Consider the following 26,538-nt stretch of genomic DNA (forward strand, 5'->3'; position numbering starts at 1 on the left):
TAAACAGTGCAGCCATGTTCATATACAAAAAATTTACAAGTGTGTGTAAATAAATGTAGACGTATTGTAAATCAAAAATAATAAGAAAAAATAAAAACACATACCCATAACGGAGAAATACATCTAGCATACAACAGAACACATTACGTACTGTTATTGTGGTAATGGTTGTTCAAGTCCCTGTATGAAGGTTAACCTTGCTAAAAAAAAAAAAAAAAAATACAAATAGGCAGACTTCAAATAGGCTAAGGAAGCATTCTCATTTAAATCAAGAGGTTCTATGGCATTACATCTAATCTGCCATTTAAGTTTTTTGTACTGTAAATAATCATCACTTGCACCCCTCTGGGACCCAGGTCAACATGGTCACTACAATGCAATATTTAAAATAATGCCTAGGCTGTGCTTTTACATGTTTACCAAGTGCATTTTTTTCATCTATGTACATCATATTGGTGCTGGTAAACATATTCTTAAATGCTCTCCAAGTTTTCCTTATGTAATAGCTGTCACATAATTAGCACTTGGCCATTTATACCACTCCCTTTGAATAACAAAAATATCTTCTTGTTAACCTAACATACATAACCCATCCCTGGTGGCATTCTATCAGTGTAGTACCTCACAGCTGTGCAGTAGCAAATTCCGCACCAAACATGCCTACAGCCTGGCAGAGGCGTGCATCCACATGAAATATGCATGTTGGAGGCGGTTAGGCCAGGAACCGCATGAATATGCATTCATATGCCTTACTGTTTACTGTCAAAATTCAGCAATTTAAAAATGTCATGTCAAACCCGTGTAAACAGCAATTTAATCACTGCCAGGATGCCCTGCTACATAACAGAACAGACATTTACTATAAATTATTGCAGCAACACACGTAACTTCAACAACACTCTGTTTATTTACTCACTGGAAAGAAAGTAAGAAATTAATGTACAAACAGCAAGCATTTCAAGCAGTAGTATGCCATCACAAATCATGTTCACTCTATCTGCTATCTGCTGTTATTCCGAGCACCAAGTTCCAGCTCATGTGAATCCTGATATCCACGTAATTAATGTGACATGAGTGAATAAATATTCTGACATTGAACTGGATTTTAATGTGACATGACTGCACTGTTTAGAACACATTAATTTCACTAACAAAATTTCACTGTGTAGGAATTACAGTTAAAAGTATTTTTACATTGTCAGTTGTATTCAAATTGAATTGGATGTTTATCTGACAGTTACACACGTAAAGTATTCATGACATGACATGTGAAGTTGCATGGCTGACACTCTTCTTGGGTATCCCCACCCATTTTGCCTGCCAATCACTACCAGCACACCCAAAACTGCCCACAACTAAGTGTGAGGTACTGCACTGATAAAATGCCACCCTGGTATTTTGAATATCTCCCCTTCTACTGTAAATTTAAGAATAGTTCCACACTTTACCATATGTCCTTCTCTTTTTTCTAAATGAGTAATTAATAATGTCTTAAACTATACAAGGCTAGTCGCCTACAATGTTCAAATATTCCCGGTCAACTGTGAATAAATTCCAGTTTGTTCTCCCAATATCCTGCATCTCATTGAAGTGTAGATTATAGGAAAGGATCAAGGACCTTTGAACTTGTTCCTTTTGGTTCTTGCAATCTTACTTGATGCCCAGCAGGAGTACGTTCCACACCAGACCCAAGTAATGGTTTGTACATGCCCTGCTCCCTTTTTCTAGACACTTCAGAAGCAATGTTCTGTACAACAGATTCTAGGTACCCCCTCCTCTTCAAGGTATGTTAAAGTTTTTCACATTTTTTGCATATACTTGGTTATCTGTGACAATTCTTGCCACCCTAACATACTGTCGCTTCATAAGAGATTTTGTTTGGTATATAGAGTGACCACTCTTGTAATGAAGGAGGGGATTAGAGTATGTTGTTTTTTTATAGAAGGTTGATTCAAACATGGGCAGTACTGGGTTCTTATAAATGCTCTCATCTAAATAGTTTACATTTTGTTCCTGAACCTTCATGTTCTAGTGTAAATTTATAGCAGAAGGGGAGAGATTCAAGATACTAGGACTGGGTTATGTTCGGTTAACAAAAAGCTGTTTTTGTTATTCAAAGGGAGTCATAATAATCAAGTGACAAGTTAGTACACAGGGAGCACTAAGGGGGCATTTAAGAATAGGCTTTACTCACACCAATATGACATACATAGGATGAAAAAAATGCACTTGGTAAACATGTAAAATCACACCCTAGGCATTATTTTAAATATTGCATTCTACTGACTATGTTGACCTAGGTTCCAGTGGGGGTGCAACTGATAATTAAAGCACAAAGAACTTAAATGGCAGATGAGATGTAATGCCACGGAATGAAGTCTGCCTATTATTTGTAATTTTTTAAGCTAGGTTAACCTTTATACAGGGAATTGAACAACCATTACCCCAATAACAGTATGTAATGTGTTCTGATTTCTGCTAGATGTATTTCTCTGTCATTATGGGTATGTGTTTTATTTCTTAATTTCTTTATTTTTTGATTATTTTGCTTTATAATGTGCATACATTTGTTTACACACTTGTGCATTTTTTTGCATATGGACATAGCTGGACTGTTTAAAACTCACATTGGGGGTTTATGCATGATTTTACAAAGTTAGAGAAATTAAACTGCGTAGGAATTGCCGTTCTAGTATTTATACTTTGTCAGTTATATTCTGACAGCTAAACTTGTTTAATTATTAAGGCTTTTAGAAGCTTAGTGTGTTATGCACACTAATAATAGGTCCTTTAGAGTTTTTTGGGCTACACAAAAAAATTGTATATTTTTATGATTTAACTTAACTTAATGGGTCTAAATCATCACCTTGAAAGTTGATAATATCGAACACTCTAATGGGCGAAACTGCCGGAGCTCAAAGTTCCGTTTTTGAGATTGTAGTACAGTGAAGAGTGGGATATTTGCCCTTTCCTCACTGTAGTGCGATCTTGAAGTTTAGAATATATATTTAGCGGTGGGTGTTGGGGGGGGCACAGTCCCCACAATACGGATGTCGAGTATTTGAATTTTTGCTCATTAGAGCTTTCGATATTATCAAATTTCGAGTTGATTATATAGACCCTAACTTAATATGTATGATTTTTAAAAAAACTTGTAAAGGCTTTTTAAATTGTAGAGACAACACACTAATCAACTAGCTTCTTTGTTAACTTGACATGTCAGTTATTACTTGTATTTAAAGAGTTGTGTACACAATGGCAGTTTTTTTTTTTCTGATGAAGCCCATGTAATTCAGATGAAAGTGTTCATTGTTGTCAAATAAAAGAATCTGTTTCACTTCTGCCTCTTTTTTTTTTTTTTTTTTTTTTTTTTTTGGATTCTTCAAAGATTCTCCAATGAAATGAAAATTGTGGCAGAGACATAATCAATTTGAATTTCTATTGAAGCATAAAAGTGACTTTAATTGCATGGAGTTTATTAAAGCTGTAGCAATACTTCTGAAGATCTGCAATGGAAACTTTAGGGCAAATACACATCTGTCCATGATTCGCAATGAGTTCTGTGGTGTGCACAGAGTACTTTTCAGCCGATCTTGTTTTGGTAAAATAAGGAATGTGTTATTCTGTTTATATTTACAAGATTGTATAGGGTGTTGGGAGTGGTGTCTTAACAGCCATGGCTGTTTTTTCAGTCTTATGAGTTTCAATTTTGTATACTGTCATTGTTCTCATCTCCATGTTTTCAATTTTGGTTTTATGTTAATTCAATCAACTGAAGTAGACCCTTCGGCTGTAACTTGGAAGGACTCCTCTGCCATAGAAAGCAAGGATCTGGGAAATAAATCTGCATACTACAGATGCAGACTTAACAGCATTTTTTATGCCATGTTTGGCAGTAGTTTGTTCCAGAGAGCTGGAGCCATTTGTGAGAAGGCTCTTTCATCACTGACTGTTTTGTTTTAAATGGGGAATGGTCAGCTGTTATTAACTTGCCTTTTGAGCTCCTTATTCATATCTTAGGATAACTTTGGAAGCATATTCACCACTATGTACACAAGAGTGTGCCATTGCACACTGATTGTCAGTGCAGTCACATGGCCTTAACCATGTCTAATGCTATACTAGCAATACATGTCATATGTGATGCATCAGTGAGGTGTGTGTGTGTGAGTCAGTGTCAGGAACATGTACTCACATACTGATTGCATTATGACATCCAATGTTAGATGTTGGTGTTTAACACTGATGGTCATACAATGTAGTCCTTTGTGTGTGTGGATGTGTATTCTCATGCATGCACATCATTAGAGGATATACAGAAACATGCATAGGGGTGTATAAATGACATACAAACATATGATCCTAGATGTTGTGCTACTGCTAACCACTGAATTCCACCTACATCAGAGATCATTAAAACATTAAATCCCTCTGCTGATGTACATGCCATTATTCTCTGTCAGGTGACCACAGGTATGCAGCTCTGTTTCTGTAAATAAAGTGCGTTCTTAAGATTCCTTCCATTTAATTCCTGCACTCAGTCTTCCTACTCTCTGAGCAGTGCCATGTCAGATGATGTTTGAGTCCATCTCATGCCTCACATTTCTTTCTAGAGTATACAAATCAGAACCTACAACTTGGCTGCATATTGCATGCTTCATGGCAACTACAGCATACAAGGGGCAGTAGTAAGAGGTAGTGTCATGAATATGGCATTTGTACATAACTAAGGAATGATATATATATATATTTTTTCAAGACCTCGTATCATATCTGCAATGGGCTGACACCACATTCAGGATTAGTTTCTTTCACCAACTATGTATGAAGAGGCTCTGACACCCACTCTCATGACCTTTTATGGGATTAAGTAGGTAAATTTAATATGTTGATTAAAATGAGTGCCTTAATCATTATGGTTCATTTTTACCATATCCTCCCTTTTTAGAAGTTCCTAATCATATAATAGTAACATGAAAGCAAGCCAATTGAAAATATTTTTTTTCCTGGATGACCCCCCCCCCCCCATACAAGGCATCTCCTTCACCCCTTTAATTAGTGTAAGTAACTTTTAGAAATGGACAGCAGTTTATTTTACTGGGCCACTTCAGTCATGGTATACTAGAGTCGGCCAGGTAACTGCTTCTTAGAGTTGACTTAATTCTTTGGAGAGAGAAGGTATTCTTAATTTTGTTGATGTTTTAACAAATTATAAGAAAAAGTGATATTATTTAAATGGCATTGAAAAAAAATTTACATTTTCAGGAATGCAGGAATACAAGACATAGTTAAACTGATACAAAAGAGGCTCTGGACAGTACAGAGGAATGTCATGCTTTCTTTATACAGCATTTTAATTGTCAGTTCATTACACAGATAAATTAAATCAAAATCTTGACCCATGTAAGGTGCACAACAGGAAGCAGGGTAGAACAGTTTGAGAGCTCACATTTGCCAGTATCTGTGTGAGTTTAGTCGATGTGTTTGAGACCATATAATTTGTTGGTCCTGACTCCCCTCAAAAGGCAAGTACATGAAGTAGCAGGAGCTTGTGTCTGTTTTATTTGGATAAAGAAAAAAATGGCTCTCTACTGTAATTCCAGGACTGAACTGCATGAGCTCCAGAATTATGAAAAAATCCAAAAATATTTGGGAACAAATGTTGAACATCACTGTTTTCCTTTACAATTATTTTTTTGTAAGCAGCTGCCTCCCTGTACCCCTAATGTTAGTGGCTAGTTCCCTAAACTTCCTGAACTTATTTTTTCAAACTTCAAGATTGTCATGCCTCTGATAGAAAGCAGTCTTGGACTTTGTATAAGTAAGTTGTCATTTTCACACATTCAGGCTCATTATTCTGTATCTTGCATTAAGTCTCAGAATATTAAAAGGATGCCTTTATTTTCACTTTGGAGCTGGTTGTGAACATTTTGACAATTTTCAGGGTGGTTATATGTCCCCCCAACATTGAAGGACAGAATGATGACTGTGGATGTGTTTTTCTGTTGATGCCTTATATTTCTGTCATAACCAATGTCTGTAAGAAAAAAAGGATATAATGATCATATACTAAACAAAAAGGCTACTGATGTGTTCACACTACATTCAGTGTTATTTTACCTTCTTGTTTAGGACAAGTTAACGATGTCACTGTCTCACCTACAATCCAATCTGAAATACTATCAAGGAATAAAGTGTCTGCATGAAAATAAGCTATCAGATGTCACAGTAAGTTGATTTTGGAAACATAATGAATTATCTCCTCCAATTTTTTTTCCGGTTTCCCCAATTTAGGGGGGGTATGTGGGGTTGCAGGGGGTGAAAGAAGCCATTTTAAGCTCATTGATACAAGTTGTGACTTGGCAACTCCTTAGGAAGCTGTCAGTTTTATTCAGTTTCTTCAAAGTTCAATTGTGTTTCTTTAATTTTTCAGGCTGATAGCAAACATTTTCAGCTGCACATAGCTGAAGAATTTGACAAACTTCACCAGTTTCTCAGGGAGAAGGAAGAAAAACTGGTCCAACAGCTCAAGAAAGAAGAAGATGAGGTTTTAAAACAAAGTCAGGAAAACCTGAAGAAAGTTCAGGAGGCTATTAATGCCATACAGCAGTCAATATCTGATATCCATTTATTGCTGCAGCAACAGGATACACTGACTTTTCTTAAGGTAAAACTGTTTGTCTGTAGAAGTTGCAAAAAATATTGCTATGGCATTACATTCACTACAAATTTGACAACTGCTTGAGGCTATTGGGTTACAGCTCTAAAGTCTCCAAAGGAAACTTTTTGCAAAAAATTGGAACTGTTTATGTGAACTTTTAAAGCAATACAGATAAAAAAAAACTATACACAGAGCATGAAAAAATGTTTAGCATTACTTATCCATGTAAGGAACAGTTCAGTATGGCAGGTCAACTCGACAGTTTTCAGATTTTAAACTTTTGTATACTTGTGTGCTTATCTAGTTCCTCTTTGAAGCTTCCAGAGTGTTCTGTCCCTTGATTTTGTAAACTGTCCCACTGACTTGGTGCTTGTTTAGCCTGTTAATTAGTATCCTTAGTGCAGTAACTGCTTAGACTCTCCATATTCCTACTTCTGCTTATGGTTCTTTATCATATACAGTCAGACAAATGGTCTGCTTTACAGGGGTTGTAGGTTAGTACAAGCTCACCTCAATGATGCTGTACTGTGAGGAAAATGTATTGTTTACATTTTTGTGAAAATTATTATTCTTGTGTCTTTAAGCTTCTTGGATAGTTATGCACTCAGTAGTTTGTCTCTCAAGTATCATTCTGTTGTAAGGCCCCCAAATGGACAAGCGTCTGCCACTTTGTAACATGCAGTTGCCTTAACTTGAGGCAAAATAATCTTTGGACTATGGCTAGAAATGATTAAATGGATTTTTACTATGGTGATAATGCTGTGCTGCACATTTTGATAATATGGGCATCTCAGGTTGTACATCATTTATCTGACAACTGGGTAGGTTGGTGGAAGCACCATTTAACCAGCCACTAGCCAGACCTAAGGCACAGAACTCACTAATTATTATAAAAATATTACTTTTACAGTCAGACATTCAAAACACATTTTACAAAGATGATCTTCAGCTTCTTTGCTATAGTGGGACAAAAGTCTGAGTATGACCCAGTTAACCCAAGTTTGATTAATGTTAATGGTACCTGCTGGAGATGACTGGGGAAAGGAGGTGTGATGCAGTATTACAGTCTTTACTGTCTTTTTGGGACTGTCTTTGGAGGAGGAAGTGGACATACCCCTGGGGTGCATGGTCCCACAGTATAAGCCCTTGGTGGAGACTGACCATACAGAACCACTTGCTCCTGGGGCAGAACAGTCTTGTTGTGTTATGTCATTTATATGAGTGAGTGGCATGCCCTTGTTGATCCCTGGGCCATATTGTTGGGCATGTGGTGTAGGTTTAAGGCTAAAATTAATCCCCCAAACCTGACTAAAAGATGGCTCCTCTCTGTTCAGAATGAATGAGACAATTTTGTGAAGAGGGACTGATGGCTGGCACATGAGAAGTAACAAAAATAAAAAAAGGGTATTTGCTCGCGGATGACTGGTTATACAGAACAACTGGCATACAGTTATAGACATTTAATTATAAAGACATGCAAATACCGCCAGATGCTATTTGCATTTGTTTCAAGATTTGGTTCCATTCTAATAAATTCTTACTGCTCTCAAATACGTCAAATTACATTGCAGGAGACTTGCTCTACTCCCAATATGTTGCTATACTCTGGAATAGTATCCCACACAAATAAAACTCTCAGACAAACTCAATAGTTCCACTGCTTAAATGATGTATGAAACAATCCTGGTCCTGCACATGCTCATCACCAGGTTAAGACTTTGTGCTCACTATACTCTCTCCAAATTCTTTCTTTAAACACAATACTCTCAATCTCTCACTGAAACAGCAAAACAGTTTTTATATAAAACTGCTGCCTGTACAATTCATTAAGTTGCACATGGGCTTTCTCTTTAATCACTTAGAATGCATAAATTTAACTACTGTGTGCAAATAAATGTAAATAGAAATGTAACTACTGTGTTTAACTGGAACTACAGATAATGCAATGTAAGCAAATGAAGCTTTCTTCCCAGCCCCCCACTGAAAACTGGTATTACCCAGTCGGACTTTCCTGGTAAACAAAGACAAATGAGTAAGTAAATAAAGGATTCCCAAGATCCACAAAAACATAGTCCACCCTTTACAGCTATTGTTGCAGCTGATGGATCTAAAACTCATCCTATGGCTACATATATTGATAGGTCTTTACACTCATTTAAAACCTCATTTGGTAATGGAGTCTTTGGATTTTCTTGGGAGACTAACCTAGGACTTCACATCAAATGGTGTAGACTTCCTTACCATTGATGTAGTCAATTTATTTTCTTCCATCACCTTAGAAGAAGTCTTTCTTGATAGCTTTCAAACCTTTAAAGTGTTAAACACTCAGCAAGTGAACTTGTATGGAACTGGCCTCTGTGGTCTTACAAAATAAACCTTTTGTCAAACCAGAGGTGGTGCAATGGGATGAAATGTGCCCCTATTTGCATTAACTTAGTTTTGTTAATGTGGGAGAATGTGTTGCTCTTTGGATCAGAATATTCTCATTATATGAGCTTATATTTGTGATTTTTGGATGATATATTTATTCTATGGAATGGCCCTGACGGACTGATTGTGAATTTTATTGAATACTTGAATAGCACTACCTCTTTTTTGAAATTTACTTATTGCTATAACAAGAGTATGATTAATTACTTAGATACTACAAGTGAATCATCTGAAGGGGTGGGGGGGGGTTTAAGGCAAAAATCTATAGGAAACCAACATTTAGCAATTCTTATTTACCATTCATTAGCATACACCCTTTTTCACAGAAAAGAAGTTTAGTTAAGGGCCAGTTTATTCATGTGGTTAGATGACATCACAAAAGGAAGACCTAGTACAGGAACTTCAAATTATTTCTCAGATGTTGTTTGATAGAGAGTACCGGGAAAATTTGTTTCGGGAAATTTCGAGAGAAGTTTTCGACCAATGGGTTAGAAAATATAAACTATTGTTTGGTACAGGCTTTGAGGATGGAAATTTGAATGACAAAAGGAATGATGTTATGTATTACAGGGCTATGGTGTTGGAGTATAATTACACTACACTGAGAAATTATTTTTAGGAACTGGAACATGTTGAGGTTTAGCCACAAAATTGTGGGGACAGTTGTTTTTTATCCTAAGCTTTTTTGAGTGGCCAGAACCTATAAAGTTTATATGAACAGAACCTACTCCAGAGGTTAAAAGATGGACAAGAAATGAAAAAAATGTGGGGGTGTAGTCAATGTCTTCACATTTTTGAAGAAAATAGTATTATATTGGGTGACCCCTTTAAAAAGGGTGCTTTTAGTAAAGAAAGCAGTTGTGCAAGTAAAGATATATAAAAAATGTGGTAGCTTCTAAGTTGGAAAAATGGAGGCCTTGCTGAAGAACCATGTATACTGTCATCTTTACAGCATTAAGAACAAAGACGTTAATGCTCTGTACAAACATACCTTAGCTGATGCCTTTCACAATGATTTTAAGTTTGATATTTTAGAACAGGTCGCTTTCAACCCTTGGGGTGGGGACTGAAAAATAGGTTGGAATATAGAGATTAAATGACTTTACTGCAACTGGTTTAAATGATTATATTTCAATACAACTGGTTTTAAGATTCCGGTCAGCTAAACCATAAAATAAAGATTTACCTGCTATGCATGAAATGCATCTTGATATTTAATCTTTTTTTAATTTAATTGCTTTAAGATTATATTTACTTAGTGTTTAAAGTTGAGTAAGTTTATTTTTTCATATATTTTTTATAAAACAATAGAGCTTATGAATGTTCTTTTAGCACTATATTGTTTTTTTAACAATTTCAGTACTTGTAGTTCTACCTTTAAGAACATGTTAGTAGAAAAACTCATTATCCAATTGGTGCTGTTTGCTTCCTGGAACTTGTATAAGGAGCTACACAGTTGTTTGTTTTATTCTGATGAAGTCCTAGTTGTGCAGATTAAAGCACTCAATCTCAGCTTTTTAAAACATTCTTTGGAGTCATGCTCTGCTTTTAAGTTTTTAAGGAGGTTTCCTCACCACATTGTCACCTTTTTATGTTTATTGTTTCAAGATACACTGTTCTATAACCTATCCATTACCAGAAACAAAAATCCTTATGAACATTTTGGAAGCTCATATAGGACAAGTATTGCATTAGATGCTGTATAAATATACCTATGAATATACCTATACATGTCAATAGTGGTGATATTACTCAACTGTAATTAAGTCTTTTTACTCTAAAAATAAACTGATCTATATACATATTTACAATCTTTTTTCTTCATAAAATTAATTCCACCACACTTTTCAGCTTGTTCAGTAATTAAATCCTTATCTGTATGTGAAACTAATAATTTCATCTTTAGTCATATTAAAACATTTATTTTCATCATATTTTTTCAAAGACACCATGAATCTGTTGCTCACAAATCTTATAGAAAGCATTTAACAATAGGCTGACTTATTTGATTGTGAGATATAGGCACAAAAACATTAACAGAAAAACAAACAAGTGATATTGTTTTTCCATTTACATGCATTTTACATTACATGTTTTCTGTATAACGAGTATCTTTCAGTCCAACATTACATAAGTCTCTCATTCCCTGCCTTCCCTTAATCCTCACTCTTCTTCCTTCTAAACATTATTCTGCATGCATTGTTCCCACAAATTCCATTTATTTATATGTACTTTGCTCCTTATCTTTTCTATATATCCTTCAAGTTCTTTTATCTCCCTTACGACATTCCATACTTCAAATATAGTTGCTTTCAGATTTTGGTAGAAGTTGCCTTTTTTGGCAGCAAACATTATTAAACTTATTCAGTCCTTACTACTTCTAGGCATCAGATCCTCTGTCTCAGCTCAAAAGAATCATTTCCTTACAGCCATTTGCTCCCTCCATATTTCTGGCAGAGTACTCTAGGGAATGTTTAAACCCTGCCAACTCAATACACACCCAAAAACATGTTTGTAGTTGCCTATTTTTCCCTATCACACTTCCACATTTGGTATCTACCGAGGAAAACTTGTCTGTTTGGGGTATAAATTCCTATGCAAACACTTCCAAGCAAAAATCCTAAACCTTTTAGAGTTTGTTCCATACTTGGGAGCCATACATATGCCTTTTCATTGTTTTCTTAAAAATTACATGATTTGAAGGATATTTTAGAGCTACAGATTATAATTTATAGTGGGGAAAGGGATGATAAGGGGAGGAAGGAGACTGGTCAAAAAATAAGGCAAAAGTGAGCTTTTGGATGCAGATCCTTAAGGAGAATAATAAACTCCATACAGAATATTATATTCATAAAGTTACAGAGAGTAGTTTAAGAACTAAGTAAAAACAAACACATGAATTGAGAAAGAAGAATTTGCCAATAGGAATGACTGCAAGTATGGGTAAAAAAAATAGGCAAGAGGGGATGGAATTTACTGCCGAAAACTGGCAGAAGAACCAAGGTATTGGCAGCAATAAATGGAGAGGGAAAGGTAAAAGAGTGGGCGAAGGTCAAGAAGTTTGGCATGTAGGTTCCCCATCAGGGTGTGATATCAGGAGTATAGGCAAAGAGAGATAGGTGAGTCCTAAGTAAAAGACCTGCTCTGGTAGAGCACAGACACACACACTTTATAATCAATTACTAAATATGGAGGACCACAAATTTAACCTTTTGCCAAGTTTGGCATTTTTGGTATGTTTGAAGAAGCCAGACCCCAATCAAAACTCCATTGACACAGGGACCACATAAAGACACCACAAAGAGGACATCCTAGCTAGAAGAGGAGCCAAAGAACACGTGCTATAAGCAGTTATTCTTACTCTCTCACCACTGTGTTACCACATTAGAATAGTATAGAGCCACCACCTATTTGCCTTATGGTATGTGGGTGCTAGTTTCTTGATGGAGCATGTTTCAGTAATTGTAATTAGCAATACTGACATGATAAATTTCATGTCTTGCTGTGCAAGGAATTTCTAAAAATGTGAAAGCACAACTAATTCAAATTATTGATGTGACATTTTGATCAGCTGGTATTGTGCAAGCATTGCTTGCCAATATGCATAACGAAGCAAGTTTGCAAGCTTTGGAAAATTAATGCTAATGTATTCATTTTATACTAGTGCTGATATAAATAGTAGTATAACATTTACTTTAATGATGTTATTATGCAACTTTTTATATAAAGGAAAATTTTAAGCAATGCCAATATATCTGCTGATTTGGGAACATGAATTCACTTTAAGTTAGTAGTTACTTTAAAATGGACAAATGGAATGTCACTGGAAAAGTTGAAATAAAAACGACAAAAAAATATCAAGACTTCCAAGCTTTAATGCTAAAAAATCCAGTAAGCGCTTTTGTCAACATAAAGACTTCTTCAGAGTGAATTAATTCTACCAAACACACTTCTTAAAAAAATAAGCACAATTATAATATTAATTAAAAATGATCACACTAATTAATACATTTATTTAAATGAGAGAATTTTGCCCGGATAAATGCCTTAACCTTTTTCTTAGAAAAACCTTAAAATTTTCTTTTGTCATTCAGACCTGGAGGACTGCAGGCATCTAAACATAATTGCCAGCAATACTCCTTCCAGTGTAGTTCTTCCTCTGCATCAAATCTAGTTAAATAATCAGGGACACTATCTAAAACAAAAAATCTAGGCAAGTTCTTACACCCCCTGTTAACTATATGCTTACTCCAAGCATTATTAAGATCCTTGTTCTCAGTGGCATGCAGGTGCTCATAAATTCTTTTAACTCCCTGGTAGTCCTTCTCATATAATAAGCATCAGTCTGAAGAAGTCTTTATGTAAATGAAAGTGCTTACTGGATTTTTTTTTTTTTTTTTTTTTTTTTTTAGCATTAAAGCTTGGAGGTTTTGGTACTTTTTGTCATTATTTCATCTTTTCCAGTTACATTTAATTTGTCCGTTTTAAGTGCTTTTTTGTGATCAGAGGGCTTCTTTGTTATTATGAGCCAACCTGAGTCCAGCTTTATGGTTTTGCCATCTGGGTTTACTTTACATGATACCCCAAACAGCTTGTTTATTTCAAGTCAAAATGGAATTGAGAACAATGAAGCCAGAGCTCATAGTGCTGATTTTGGAGCGGAAGTCAATCAGAGGATGTGCTGAAAGACTGTATGGCGGCGCCTTTGAATCCTTTTAGCAGTGGTATTCTTCCTGTGCAGAGAGAGCTAGAAGTGAGTCTTAACAGGTTTTCATGTTTAGAGAGAGACTTCCTAAAATTTAAATGGCTACAGTGGGATGTGTTCTTTGAAAATAGTATGGCAGTATAATGGGTATTTGAAAGGTTTATGTATGGTTAAAATGTCAGTTGGGCTTGATCTACCAAGAGATTTTATTGAGAAGTGGATTGAGCTTGATCAAAGAACTGATATGGCACATATGACGAGGTTAGTCTTTACAAACAGAGAATGTCCGAGCTGAATGAACACATTACGTGGTGTTTTCAGCAGCTGAAGCAAGATACTATGGCTGAAAACTTTGATATGAAGTTGATTAAGGAAAATGACGTTTTAAAAAGAAGAAGAAAAAGTTATGTACTCCATAACGGTCCATCTGAGTAGTTGTACTTCATTTGTCTTCAACCTGTGGGACCTGTGGGTTACGGATCCATATTGGATCCAAGCTGGCATCTTGCTAGCATCAACTCCGAGCTCCAAACTCCTCCCCTTACCCATAATACACCTCCACTGCCTTCCATCCCCAGATCACTTTTGCTGAACTTGTACTGAGAGTCTGACCTGATGAAATTTACATGTGACTTATCAGGTGCCAAGGTCCAGGGGAAGGAGGGAGGGACGGTTGAAGACAAATGAAGTACAACTACTCCGATGGAAAGTTATGGTGAGTACATAACTTATTTATCTGAAGTCATTTACTTCATTTGGTCTTCAACCTGTGGGACAGAGTCCCCAGCTACTAAACTCCTGGGAGGCCCTCATGGAAGGATATTCCAGAGCAACGCAGAACCCAAGGATGGTCTCTTCCTTTAAGTCAAATCCAATTTTTAATGAGAAATAAAAGTATGAGATGAGGACCAAGTAGCTGCAGAACAAATGTCATCCAAAGGCACTCTATACCAAAAGGCCATAAATGTAGCCATGGACCTAGTGGAATGAGCTTTTACTTGACCTGGAGGAGACCTGCCTCTGTCCTTATAGACCTGCAGGATGCATGAAGAAATCCATCTAGCTAAAGTGACCTTGGAGATAAGTTTCCCCAAAAAGGGTTTATAGAAGGAAACAGTTGATCAGATTTACAGAAATTTTTTGCCCTGTGTATTTCATAACTGTCTATGAACATCCAACATGTGGAGTTTGTATTCCATCTGTTTTTAAAATTAGAAAATAATACAAGCAGATTGATAGTCTGATTTGATATTGACTGGAGATGCCACCTTAGGAAGAAAGGATGAATTGGTCCGAAGGGAAACGCTGTCTTTGTGAAAAACCATGTACAGAATTTTGATGGACAAGGCCTGTAATTCTGAAGCCCTTCTTGTAGAGGTAATAGCCACAAGAAAATCTTCCAAGATAAACATTTCAGATCTGCAGTTGCAGCAGGCTCGAAAGGTGGAGCGACCAAAGCATGAAGAACCATATAAGATCCCATGGGGGGCAGGATCTTTGACTGGGGGGCATAACAGAAAGGTGCCTTTGATAAAGGCTTTTCACAGTCTGAAAGAGGCTAAGGAGGCAGAATTCTCAGCCACATGAAAATGAGAAATGGCAGCCAGCTGAACTTTTGACAGTAGAAGAACTAGCTCCGTGTTGGAAAATGTCAGTTAGAAAATAAAGAATGGCAGAAATAGGAGCCGTGAAAGGGTTTAAACTCCTTTGGGAGGCCCAGAAAGAAAAACGTTTCCACTTGCTGTGATAAACCTTCCTGGTCGAAGACTTATGAGCAGTCACCAAAATAGATCTGAGGAGGATAGTCTGGTAGTCCTAGCAATCACAGGAACTGGACCAGCCAAGCCATGAGCTTCAGGCTGTCAAGATTCAGATGAGGCACCCCCGAATGGTGTGAAATTAAATCCTGAATGGGATCTAGGATCCAAGGTGGAGCCAGAAGGTGAGACCAAAGGTGGAGCCAGAAGGTGAGACCAAAGGAAGGGAAACCATACCTGGTAAGGCCAGAATGGGGCAATAAAGATCACTTTGCTCCCCAGTTGATGAGCTTTCTGCAGAAACCTTGGAATGAAGAGGGGTAAGCATACAGATGACCGGGAGGCCAAGCATGAACTAGAGCATCTCTGGGGGACTCCCCCTGCAGGGGGTTCAGAGTGAAAAACTTGCTGCACTTTGAGATGGAAGGAGATGTGAAGAGATCACAGCAAGATTGACCCCATTCACTGAAGATCTGTTCCGCTACTGACAGATTCAGCGACCACTTGTAAGGCATCAGAATAGTCCAACTTAGCCTGTCTGCTAGAATGTGCTGAATGTGCATTGCGAAGAGAAAGCAACCGGTGGAGATTGCCCATTCCCACACTCACATGGCCTCGCGACAAAGGGGGTAAGATCTTGTCCCTCCCTGTTTGTCGATATACCAGACCACTGACATGTTGTCTGACCTGAATAGCAATCGTCCCCAGAGGAAGAAAGGCATGAAGGGCCTGCAATGCTAGAAGGACCGCCCTCATCTCTAGGACATTTATATGCAAGTTGGTCTCCATGGGGGACCACAGGGCTTGGACTGTCCTCCCCGAACAATGCCCCCCCAACCTAAGTTGGGAGGCATCCATAGTCACTGTGGTTTGGGCTGGGGCTGGAACAAAGGTTAGTCCCTCCAAAATGTCCGGAGAGCTCATCCACCATATGAGGGATGACCGGCAGACTTGACTGAGTTGAATAGGATATGTCAATGGCAGGTCCAACAGGGACCATTGAACCACTAGAGTCCACTGTAGAATCCTCATGTATAACGGAGCACAAGGGAGAAGAGTTATGGTCACCGCCATTGAACCTAGGGCCATCAACACCAATTCCACCATTGGAATATGAGAACAGTAGATCAGGGAGACATGCATCCTCAAGTTTTGGACTCTCTCCAAGGTCTGGAATATTTTGCACTGAAGAGTATCTATCCTGGCACCAATGTAGTCTATCACTTGTACAGGATCTAGGAGAGATTTGGATGTGTTGATTGTAATCTCCAAACACAGGGCCAGTGTCAAGAAATAATCCCTGGTTTGGGAAATTAGTCTCCTGGTGGGAGCAGTGAAGCACCAATCATCTAGGTACAGATACACCTGAATACTCTGAAGCCTCAGGTGAGCTGCTACGACCACCATCACTTTGTTCTCACCACAGCCCCCAGGGTGTTTACCAAAGGGTAGGGCTCAAAACTGGTAATGATCGACTCCTAGCTGGAAGCGGAGGAACCCCCTGGAGCTTCTGTGAATTTTTATGTGATAGTAAGCATCCTGGAGGTCAAACGAGCACATCCAGTCACTCTCTTGTAGGTACGGCATGATGGACTGTAACGTGACCATCTGGAACTTTTCTTTGGCAATTGACAGGTTCAGGGTAGAGAGGTCCAGAATGGGCCTTAAGTCCCCTGTTTTCTTTGGCACCAAGAAGAACCTGGAGTAGAAGCCCAATCTGGGCTGATCTGGGGGGACGGTTTCGATGGCTCATTTTACTAGTAGCTTGGAAATTTCTTGTGCTGCTGCCTCCCTTTGCATGGGTGGTACATCCGGGAGGTGTCTGGGAGATGTGGGGCAACCCACAAAGGGGATAGAGTATCCTCTGTATACAATTTGAAGCACCCAGCGGTCCATTGTTATGGACTCCCATGCCACTGGGTTCAAGGACAATCGTCCCCCGACTGCCTCCAGAGTAGAGCAGTCAGGCAACCCCTGTGAGTTGTTGCCCGGGTCTGTCCTAGAATGGTTCTTGAGACCTGAAGTTCCATGGACTCCCTATGCCTCTGGGCTGGCATCCATTCTGTCCCCCCTCTGCCAGCATCCATTCTATCCCCCTCTGCCTCTGGGGGAAGAAGAACCCTAAGTGTCCTGGGAATACTGTGACTTCCAGAACCACATCTTCTTTTGCCCCCTCTGGTTCTGAGAAAAGGACCTTTGAGGGTTAGAGAAGTGGATACTGATGGCAGACAGTGTCTTCCCATCCTCCTTACTCTGGACTAATGTCTCTTTGATCTCTTACCGAAGAGTGTTGAGCCATCATAAGGGGCACTGGCAAACAATGCCTTGAAGGGTTCTGAAAATTGACATAACCAGAACCAGGTTTTATGCCTCGTGGACATGCTGGACCCATCCGCCCTAGCCACTCCTTCCATAGCATGGGAGATGAGTTGCATGGACATGTTAGACACTGCTACACTGCTTTTAAAGTGGCCATCCTCATGGAGAATGAAGCCTTGTCTTCCTGCGACATGGACTTGGGGGAGACTCCTCCAGCTCCTTTATTAGATCGCATTGGAGTCTAGTGACATGGGCTAAATAATTCAGTGCCCTGATCAAAAAGGTAGCTGAAGCATACACCCACTTCCCCAGGTGGTCCTTCATTCACGACTCTGTCAGGAAGGTTGATGGAGGAACTCTCCTGGGCAAGTTCCTTCTTGGTGGCTGCTGCTACCACCATGGTGTCCATGGGGGAGCCCTTATTCCAAGATGGCCTATCAATGGGGAGGCTGAGGATTCTATTTGGTCACTTAGGGATAGACTCCATGGTGTCCAGTTCCTTCCATGCCCATGAGGTGACCAAATCCACCAAAGGATCCATGGAATGAGACACCCAGGAAGTAGACGGGCCCATGCCAAAAGCCTCCAGGAACAAAGACTCCTCAGAAGAAGGTTTGTGGGCAGACCAACCTCCCGCTGGCACAGGATCTCCATGGTGTCTCCAAAGGAGACATCCTCAGGAGGTGACCTTGGGGAACCCTCTCCATCATCTAAGTTCGTGTCCTCAGTGAGGGACTTGGGGGAGTCCAAGTGCCTCCTCTTGCACGTATGCTTGCAAGGCATATCTCTGGTGGGGCTCTCTGGGGGGCACTCACAAGCCATTTGTTCCACAGGGGGAGCCATCTGGGGCTCTTTGAGCATGGGCTGTCCCTCTGGCAAGACAATGGGGACCATAGACAGAGTCGAGGGGGTCTGGGAGGAGTCCGAGGGGCGGTCAGGGGTCTCGATCCAATGGAGAGAACCCTTTGCACCACATTGAATGCCAAAGGAGAGTGAACCTCCTGAGAAAGCAATAAGGAGGTTGGTCTCCCTGGGTGCAATGTGAGAATCGTAGCTGAGCCCATGGTGGACGGAGCTCCCAGGGAGGGAACCTGGCCCGACAAAGTCAGAGCCGATGAAAAATTTCCACTCCCATGGATCTGACACCCAAGATCCGGCTCAGATCCGAGCTGGTCTGATCCAAAATTCTTCAGGCAGCTGTCAGTGTTGAGGAAGCAGGTACCATCAGCACTGACCCCCTGACCAAAGCTTACCTTAGATCTGAGTACTCTGAAGCTGAAGGTCAGATCGGAGAAGGAGAAATGGGTTGAAAGAAAGGAAACGAGCTCCACCCTCCAGAGGGAGGGGGCTGGCAAGACCCCCATCTGGATCTGTGTACAGATAAAGCATCACCTCATCTTATCCAGATCCATATCTGACCAGTAGTGGGTTGACCCTGTTGAGGCCACGGACTCTGACTTCGCATGTCGGACACTGAGGCCTGAGAGGCTGAATGCGTCTCCTCTGGCTCCAGGGAGAGAACCTCAGAGATCGGAGCTGAGGGGAGTCACGGGTCCGTGCTGACTTACTTGGAGAAACAAGGTCCGGGGACCTCTTCCTCTTTTCCCTCATCTTCGACTCTCTCTTTCTCCCTTTCTCTACCTCTCCTGCTCTGCTACCACAGGCTTTAGTACAGGAGTTTGAGTCTCAGCCTGGGAGGGAGGAGAAGCCAGATGAGGGGAGAGGTGGCCAGAACAGCCACTGTAATCGAAGCGAGGAAATAGTCAGAAGGAGGAAAAAGACCTTTGAGGGCCAACTTGACCTTCCTATCCTTTAGGGATTGGGGGTTGAAGCCCGCACAAATATTATAATCCATACTCAGGTGGGCCACACACAAATATAAAATGCACAGTGTGGGGCAATCTGCTGGGAATAGCTTATGGCCACACTCTGTGCAGCACTTGAAAACAAGTTTTTCAGCCATCCAAATAACAGAAGGATAGCCTTAAAAGAAAAAACAGGCAAGATCTTTCTAAATAATAAACACACACACACATGCGCACTCACCACACTCGCTACAGAGAACACTGAGGGGGGGGGTACTACCTACAACACTGAACAAACTACTCTAACTACCTAGAAATCACTACACTTGATGCAGCAAGTGAGGGGAGGAGAAAGGGGACCTATATTAACACTAATCTGATGAAATATAGAAAGTTTAACTTCTCACAGAAAGTTTTAAAACCCACTGCTAGTTGGAGCTCAGAAGACACGATGTGAAGCAAATCACAGCAAACGAGATCTGGGGATGGAAGGCAGTGGACGTGTATTATGGGTAAGGGGAGGAATTTGGAGCTCAGAGCTGATGCTAGCAAAAGTTGCTGGCTCGGATCCATAACCCGCAGGTCCCACAGGTTGAAGACCAAATAAAGTAAACTACTTCAGATTTAAAGAAATTTGAGAGAGATTGTGTAGACTATGAAAGTGGTGGAGCATGTCCAGGAAGTGAGGTACTTTGTGAAGAAATGGTTGAAGCGACAATGCCAGAAAGTGAGGAGAACACATTGCAAAGAGGCAATGTGGCACCAGTAGTTCGTAAGAAGGTGGCAGCTAATTCTGAAAGGCCAACAGTGAAATTAGTTGGCCAAACAAATCAAAATGTTATGGGTGTGCTTCCCTTGAGCTCTTACAATCCTAGCGGTCCTGGTATTCCAGTCAACAATCACAGTCCAAATGTGAATAACAGTGGAGTAAGCCATAATTGTATGTGAACAATAATTCAAATGAGAATGCTGGTAGATCCACTGTTCAGGTTTTTCAGCCAATAAGTGTTTAGCAAGATAAAGGCATTGGTGCAATAACATAGGCAAAGTTAGTGGCCCATTTCAATGTAGAGAAGCAAGCAACAGGAAAGAAAGGCAATTATTGGAAGTGGAAGGGCTGCACGAGGAGCACCAGGAACTAGAAGGTATGTTTTTAGACTGTTCATTAAAAATAATTTGTCATGTAAAAGTTTAACAGATGAAGAAGCATAAGTCTTAAGAAAGGGATGGGCTTTTGTACCAGCTTGCCGATCAGATATAGTTGATGTAGTGAGCGGTCTTAAAGACTCTATGCATAAATTAAATTTTAAGTTGGTTTTAATGTCATTGTTCATCAGTCTATTAAGCAAAGTTGTTTTAATCCTCCTTTAAGGCCTGAATTGGATGGCTTTTTGACTAATGTTGAAAAAGAGATGAGATTTGTTGTCTAAAGAGCCAAGTTACAAATATTACAATATGACTGTCGGAGAAATGGAGGTTTTTAAAAGTTTGAAGGATGATGGCAATATTCTGATAACCAAGGGAGATAAGGGAAATACTTAGTAATTATGGAAAAAAAAATTATATCAACAAGATGGAAGGAATGTTAATGGATGAGAAGTTATAAAAGTTGAACTTAGACATTAAGAGAGCATATGGCCTAATTGATCCACTTAGAGGAATGGACATGTGAAGGGAGGTTGTCAAGTGGTGAGGCTGCTTGTTTGATTTATAAGTGTCCAAAAATAAGTTGTATCTTTGGCCTGCCAGAAGTACATAAGGATTTGGATGATCCCCCATTTAGGCTCATAGTAGTGAGTGGGGGGGAGTAAGACGGAAGGAATAGCCATCTGTACTGACAAAAATCTACAAAAAGTAGTGATAGAGTGCTTTTTGTATTAAGGACACTTATTTAAAAGTTATTAATAAGCTTGATGTATTGGAAAGTGATTATTTAGTATTATACCATGACCCCCCCCAAAACGTGCACGCTGATTGGCCAGCATGCACATTGTAAATCAAGTTATACTAAAGGAAAAAGGTCCGGTCGCCCGGACTTTTTTCCATTAGTATAAACACTGTCTCGCTATGTTAAATGGGTTTAACATAGCGAGACAGCTTTAAAATAAGCAACGGAAATCTCCGTTGATTATTTTAAAGCTGTCTCGCTATGCTAAACCCATTTAACATAGCGAGACAGGTTTTAAAAAAAAAGCAACGGAGAAAGCAAGATCTCTGTTGCTTTTTTTACTGTTTCACTATGTTAAATGGGTTTAACATAGCGAGACAGTTTTAAAATAAGAAGCAACGGACATCTCCGTTGCCTATTTTAAAACTGTCTCGCTATGTTAAACCCATTTAACATAGCGAAAACAGTAAAAAAAAAAAGCAACGGAGATCTTGCTTTCTCCATTGCTTTTGCCCACAGCTCTGATGTACTGCGCAGGCGCGCAGTACATCAGAACTGCCGCGGATGCCAGGCATCTGCGGAAGGGCAGTAAACAGGCATTATACTATGCCATTATTTAAGAAAAGTAATAGTTTCTTTTCTTAAATAATGTCATGGTATAATAGCAATAACCCACTTCTGGGTGTGGGTAATGCTGGATTTACCCACGGTTGGCTTTGTTTGGTCCCTCGGGCTTCGCCCTCGGGACCAAACCATGCCAACCTTGGGTAAATCCAGCATTACCCACACCCAGGTGTGGGTTATTGCTATAACGTTGGACATTCAATCATTGTATACTGTTATACCCAATGATTTGGGTTTGGAAATTGTTAAAGAACTGTGTAGTTCTAACCTCTTTTCCATTGAAGTATGCTTAATTGTGGAAATGTTGTATGTGATTTTATCATATAATTATTTTGAGTTTAACTCCTGTTTTTTCCAGCAGGTAAATGGTGTAGCCATGGCGCCCAGTTGTGCTAAATGTTTTCATGCCTGCATGGGAAAGGGAGTGTATAGTGAATAGTGATTTTTCTTGTAATGTTTATTATTATGGATGTTTTATTGATTATTTATTGTTTGGAGAGGTGAGTTGACAGATTACATTTGTTCTTTTTTCAATCTGTCAATTCTGCCTGCGAGTATTTAAAGTTTACTTATGAGTATGATTTATACAAAATTCATTTTTTGGATGTAGAAGTTTATAAAGAAGGTGGGAAATTAAAACAAAACTTTTTAAAAAAAAGATGTTCAGAATAATAATTATAAATATGAAACATAATATAGTCAAGGGGCAGTTGTTAAGAGATAGCCAGCTTAATGATAATGATGATTTATTTTTAGAAGAGGGAACATCTTTATAGGTTCATAGGTTGGTACTAGGCTATCGGCCCTAGGGCCTATACAAGCCTAGCTATAACAATTCCCTGGCTATTTCTTCCCAGAATATTTACTTCCCTGGATCCCTGTCTAGCAGGGTGATTGCCATGATCCCCAGGGTGTATTTCCTATCTACCTTCCAATCATCAAGGTTCCTTTTGAAGAGGGCCAAAGAGGCACTCTGCTTGACATGTATGGGCAGTCTATTCCAGAGTATGGGGAGTCTCTAGGTCAAACTAAATTTTTAGCTAGAGGTTACCCGGTTTGAAAACGTTATTAGTTTAAGAGAAAATGAAGATGCAAAAGAGTTTAAGTACAGAAATGGCAAGTGATTATAAGATGAGTATGTCTTTGCAATATTTGTTAGATATGGAGGGTATTAAGATGATCCTCCATAATAATTGGAAAATATTGAGCAGCTTTAGGAAAGTTAAAGTAGGTGAAGGACCTGTTTTTGTAACTAAGAGGGGAAACATTTTTAAACATAGTTTTTTCCTCATTTAATTTGTTCTGAAAAAATATCATCAGTAGGAAAGGCATGTGTAAGTGTTGTAATTGTAACTATTGTGAACATTTATTAGTAGACAAAAAAGAGGTGGAGATTAATCAGAAAAAAATATTCATAAAAGGATATTATAGTTGTAAATCTAGGTTTGTGATTTAACTTTCTATTTGTTTTGACTGCTCAGCATATTATTATATAGGAAGGACTACCAGAGATTTTAAACAAAAGAATTTATGAGCACTTGCGTGCCATTGAGAACAAGGATCTTAATAAAGCTTGGGGTAAGCATATGGTTAATAGGGGGTGTTAAGGGCTTGCCTAAATTTTTTGTTTTAGATAGTGTCCCTGATTATTTAATTAGATTTAATGCAGAGGAAGAACTAGACTGGAAAGAGTATTGCTGGCAAGTACGTTTAGATGCCAGCAATCCTCCAGGTCTGAATGACAAAGAAAATGTTAAGGTTTTTCTAAGAAGAAAAAGTTAAGGCATTAATCCAGGCAGAATTGTCTCATTTAAATATATGTATTAATTAGTATGAGAATTTTTAATTAATGTTGTAATTGTGCTTATGTAAGAAGTATGTTTGGTAGAAATCATTCAGTCTGAAAAAGTCTTTATGTAGATAAAAGCGCTTACTGGTTTGAATTTCGACAGGTCTTGTTATTTCAAGATCAAGCAGGAAATGCTAAGATTGTGCCATCTGATCTGCATAATGTGAGACTAAAAACATGCAGCTGCCATTTCTTTCTGCATTTTTGTGTTTATTTGCACTAGTGGTAAGAACCAGTGAATTGTTTAGTTACCAGGTGGCACTCCCCTAGACTAGTTCTGGGCCCTAGTATAGACTGAAATTGTACAAGCTGAGCTTGTTTGATGTGTACTATGACCATTGACTAATTGCTGTTATCAACATTTTCAAAGTTTATTGAACAGGATCTTTACAATGTGCGTTTTTATCAATAATTTCACTTTGAAGAGATCTCCTAAAAGTACCAAGTTCTGTTCCCAATTTCCAAATGATTTGCAAAAAAATTACAACTGGCCTCATTTTAAGAGACTTATGATCTTACGTGTAATAAAACAAAACAAGTCATATATGCTATCATAATGTGTTGAGCACCACAATTACACATTGCTTAAGTCTGTCTTTTTCCCCCTTTCCCAATGACAGAAACATACTTCTTAGTCCAGTCTTGGGCTGTGGTTTGTTATGCTCTAGTACATGTCTGCCTCCAAAGAACAACAAAAGAAGCTAAATCAACAGTGTTAGAAACTGTTAGATACTTTGCTGTGTCTTACCTCTTCTAAATATAATATTCAAAAGTAGCAGACTGACGTGTCAAACTACTATTAAAGCCATTAGTTAATTTGAGGTACACTTTGCATATGCCTGCTGTCTTTTTGGCAGCACTCACTGTTCTGTTCTTTTCAAAACTGTAAAACATTGTGTTCCTACCCTTTTCTTTAGCAACTCTTAGTACATGAATCAGTAATTTTTCTAGTGCTGAGAGCTTTATAATGGGATCTCTCAAATCATAAATCATGTGTTCTCAACATGAATGCCAAGACGCGCCTCAGTCTTTGCGTTGATCTGCTCTTAAAATGAATTTCTTGGCAACCATGTCTCAAACTCAGAAGCATTGGTTATGATTGGAAACACAGATTACACACCATGCCTTGTTTTGTCAAATTTTTGTGTCAAGAACTTGGAGGGATATTGTTAGCTGTCATCTTCCAGATTACTAAAGATAGGATTTTAGAAAACAGTTTTTTTGATTAATAAAAATCAACAAAACCAGCCATCCTCTGTCATTGAGTGTATCAGACTGATCATGTTAAATAAACAAGCTGAGTTACCAGTAATATTTGGTAGCACTATACGGCCATATTTTCTATTCATTTCTTACATTAGATTATTATGTTTAACACAATTTAAGTAGCACAGAGCCATGTTTTGAATAGCCTTCTGTTTTTAGGAGACATCCCTTCTGTTCTAAAATCAGATAGTGACAATTCATGATGAGCAAATGATGTATGTGATGCACTACCCACTGTATTAATATTTCCTAATATGTATAGACATACTGCACTGATGCATACACATATCTTGCACAATATGCCTTTTATTCCAACACCCTCTTGAATTGGGGTAGTGGGCACCAGTGTACAACTACAATCTCATGCTCTTGAATGGAGCACAAGTTTGCCTATTTAATCGTTGCATTAAACGCTCCTGTACCTGGTATGAGCAACCATGCTATGTAGAACAACAGCATTACACACTGCAGTGGTGACATGCAGATCATAAGGAATTTTATTCTTTTTTTATGCTGGCTATCACTGACTTCCTCTGATCTTCATTTTTGTCTGGGAGTGCTTCATAAAGTGCATATGAGGAAGTGCGGCTCATTAACATACTATAATAATAAATGGATCTGATGCTATGTATGCTGCCATGGGTGCTAGATTGTCAGAATCATTGGAAGGTGACAGGACAAGTTTAGATGCCATTGCAGGCTTACGTGCATCACAGTGGACTCCATTTAGGGTTTTCCTTCAAGCAACGGTGCTTTTTTTTACTTTTTAATTTTCACAGCACTAATATGTTGCTCAACTAGGCAGCATATTACAAGGTGAGAGGGACTGCTGTGTTGCCATTAGGTAATACATGGTTGAATTTCCATGGGTTACACCACTATGGCCATCGGCTAAACTGAAAAAAATGTTAGCAGATTGTAGGTGTGCAGGAAAGGGTGATTTGGATGCATGTTCCATGTATGAAGTACACTACCTGTACAACTGGGTAAGGCAGCGAGTGTACTAGTTTTATGAATTGGAACAGCCATTGATGCGTCATTCTGTGCAATACTTAGTTTGCAAAATGGCATGCAATTATGAATAGTGCTAATCCTCTTTAATCCTACCTACTACTCTGGATTCCTGGGGAATCCCTTTCCTTTAGTGACCCTGATGTGGTAGTATCTGCAGAATTTTAGTTCCACAGTTGCTGTCTTGCGATTGAAATATGAATGAGCTACTATAAACATTGGC

The 26,538-nt window shown here is 38.9% G+C and overlaps 1 protein-coding gene across 1 annotated transcript in view; it reads left to right on the top strand.

Annotated features, from left to right (window-relative positions):
• Nucleotides 1–26,538, top strand: part of LOC122814317 (nuclear factor 7, ovary-like) — a 191,062-nt gene that overhangs the window by 134,563 nt on the left and 29,961 nt on the right. The window contains exons 2-3 of the mRNA XM_044086903.1: nt 6,133–6,228; nt 6,434–6,667. Coding sequence (XP_043942838.1) covers nt 6,133–6,228; nt 6,434–6,667 — 330 coding nt within the window. The remainder of the gene's footprint in view (nt 1–6,132; nt 6,229–6,433; nt 6,668–26,538) is intronic.

This window comes from Protopterus annectens, chromosome 10.part0 (assembly GCF_019279795.1).
Source record: "Protopterus annectens isolate FY-2018-M chromosome 10.part0, PAN1.0, whole genome shotgun sequence".
In the NCBI taxonomy this organism is placed as follows: domain Eukaryota; kingdom Metazoa; phylum Chordata; order Ceratodontiformes; family Protopteridae; genus Protopterus; species Protopterus annectens.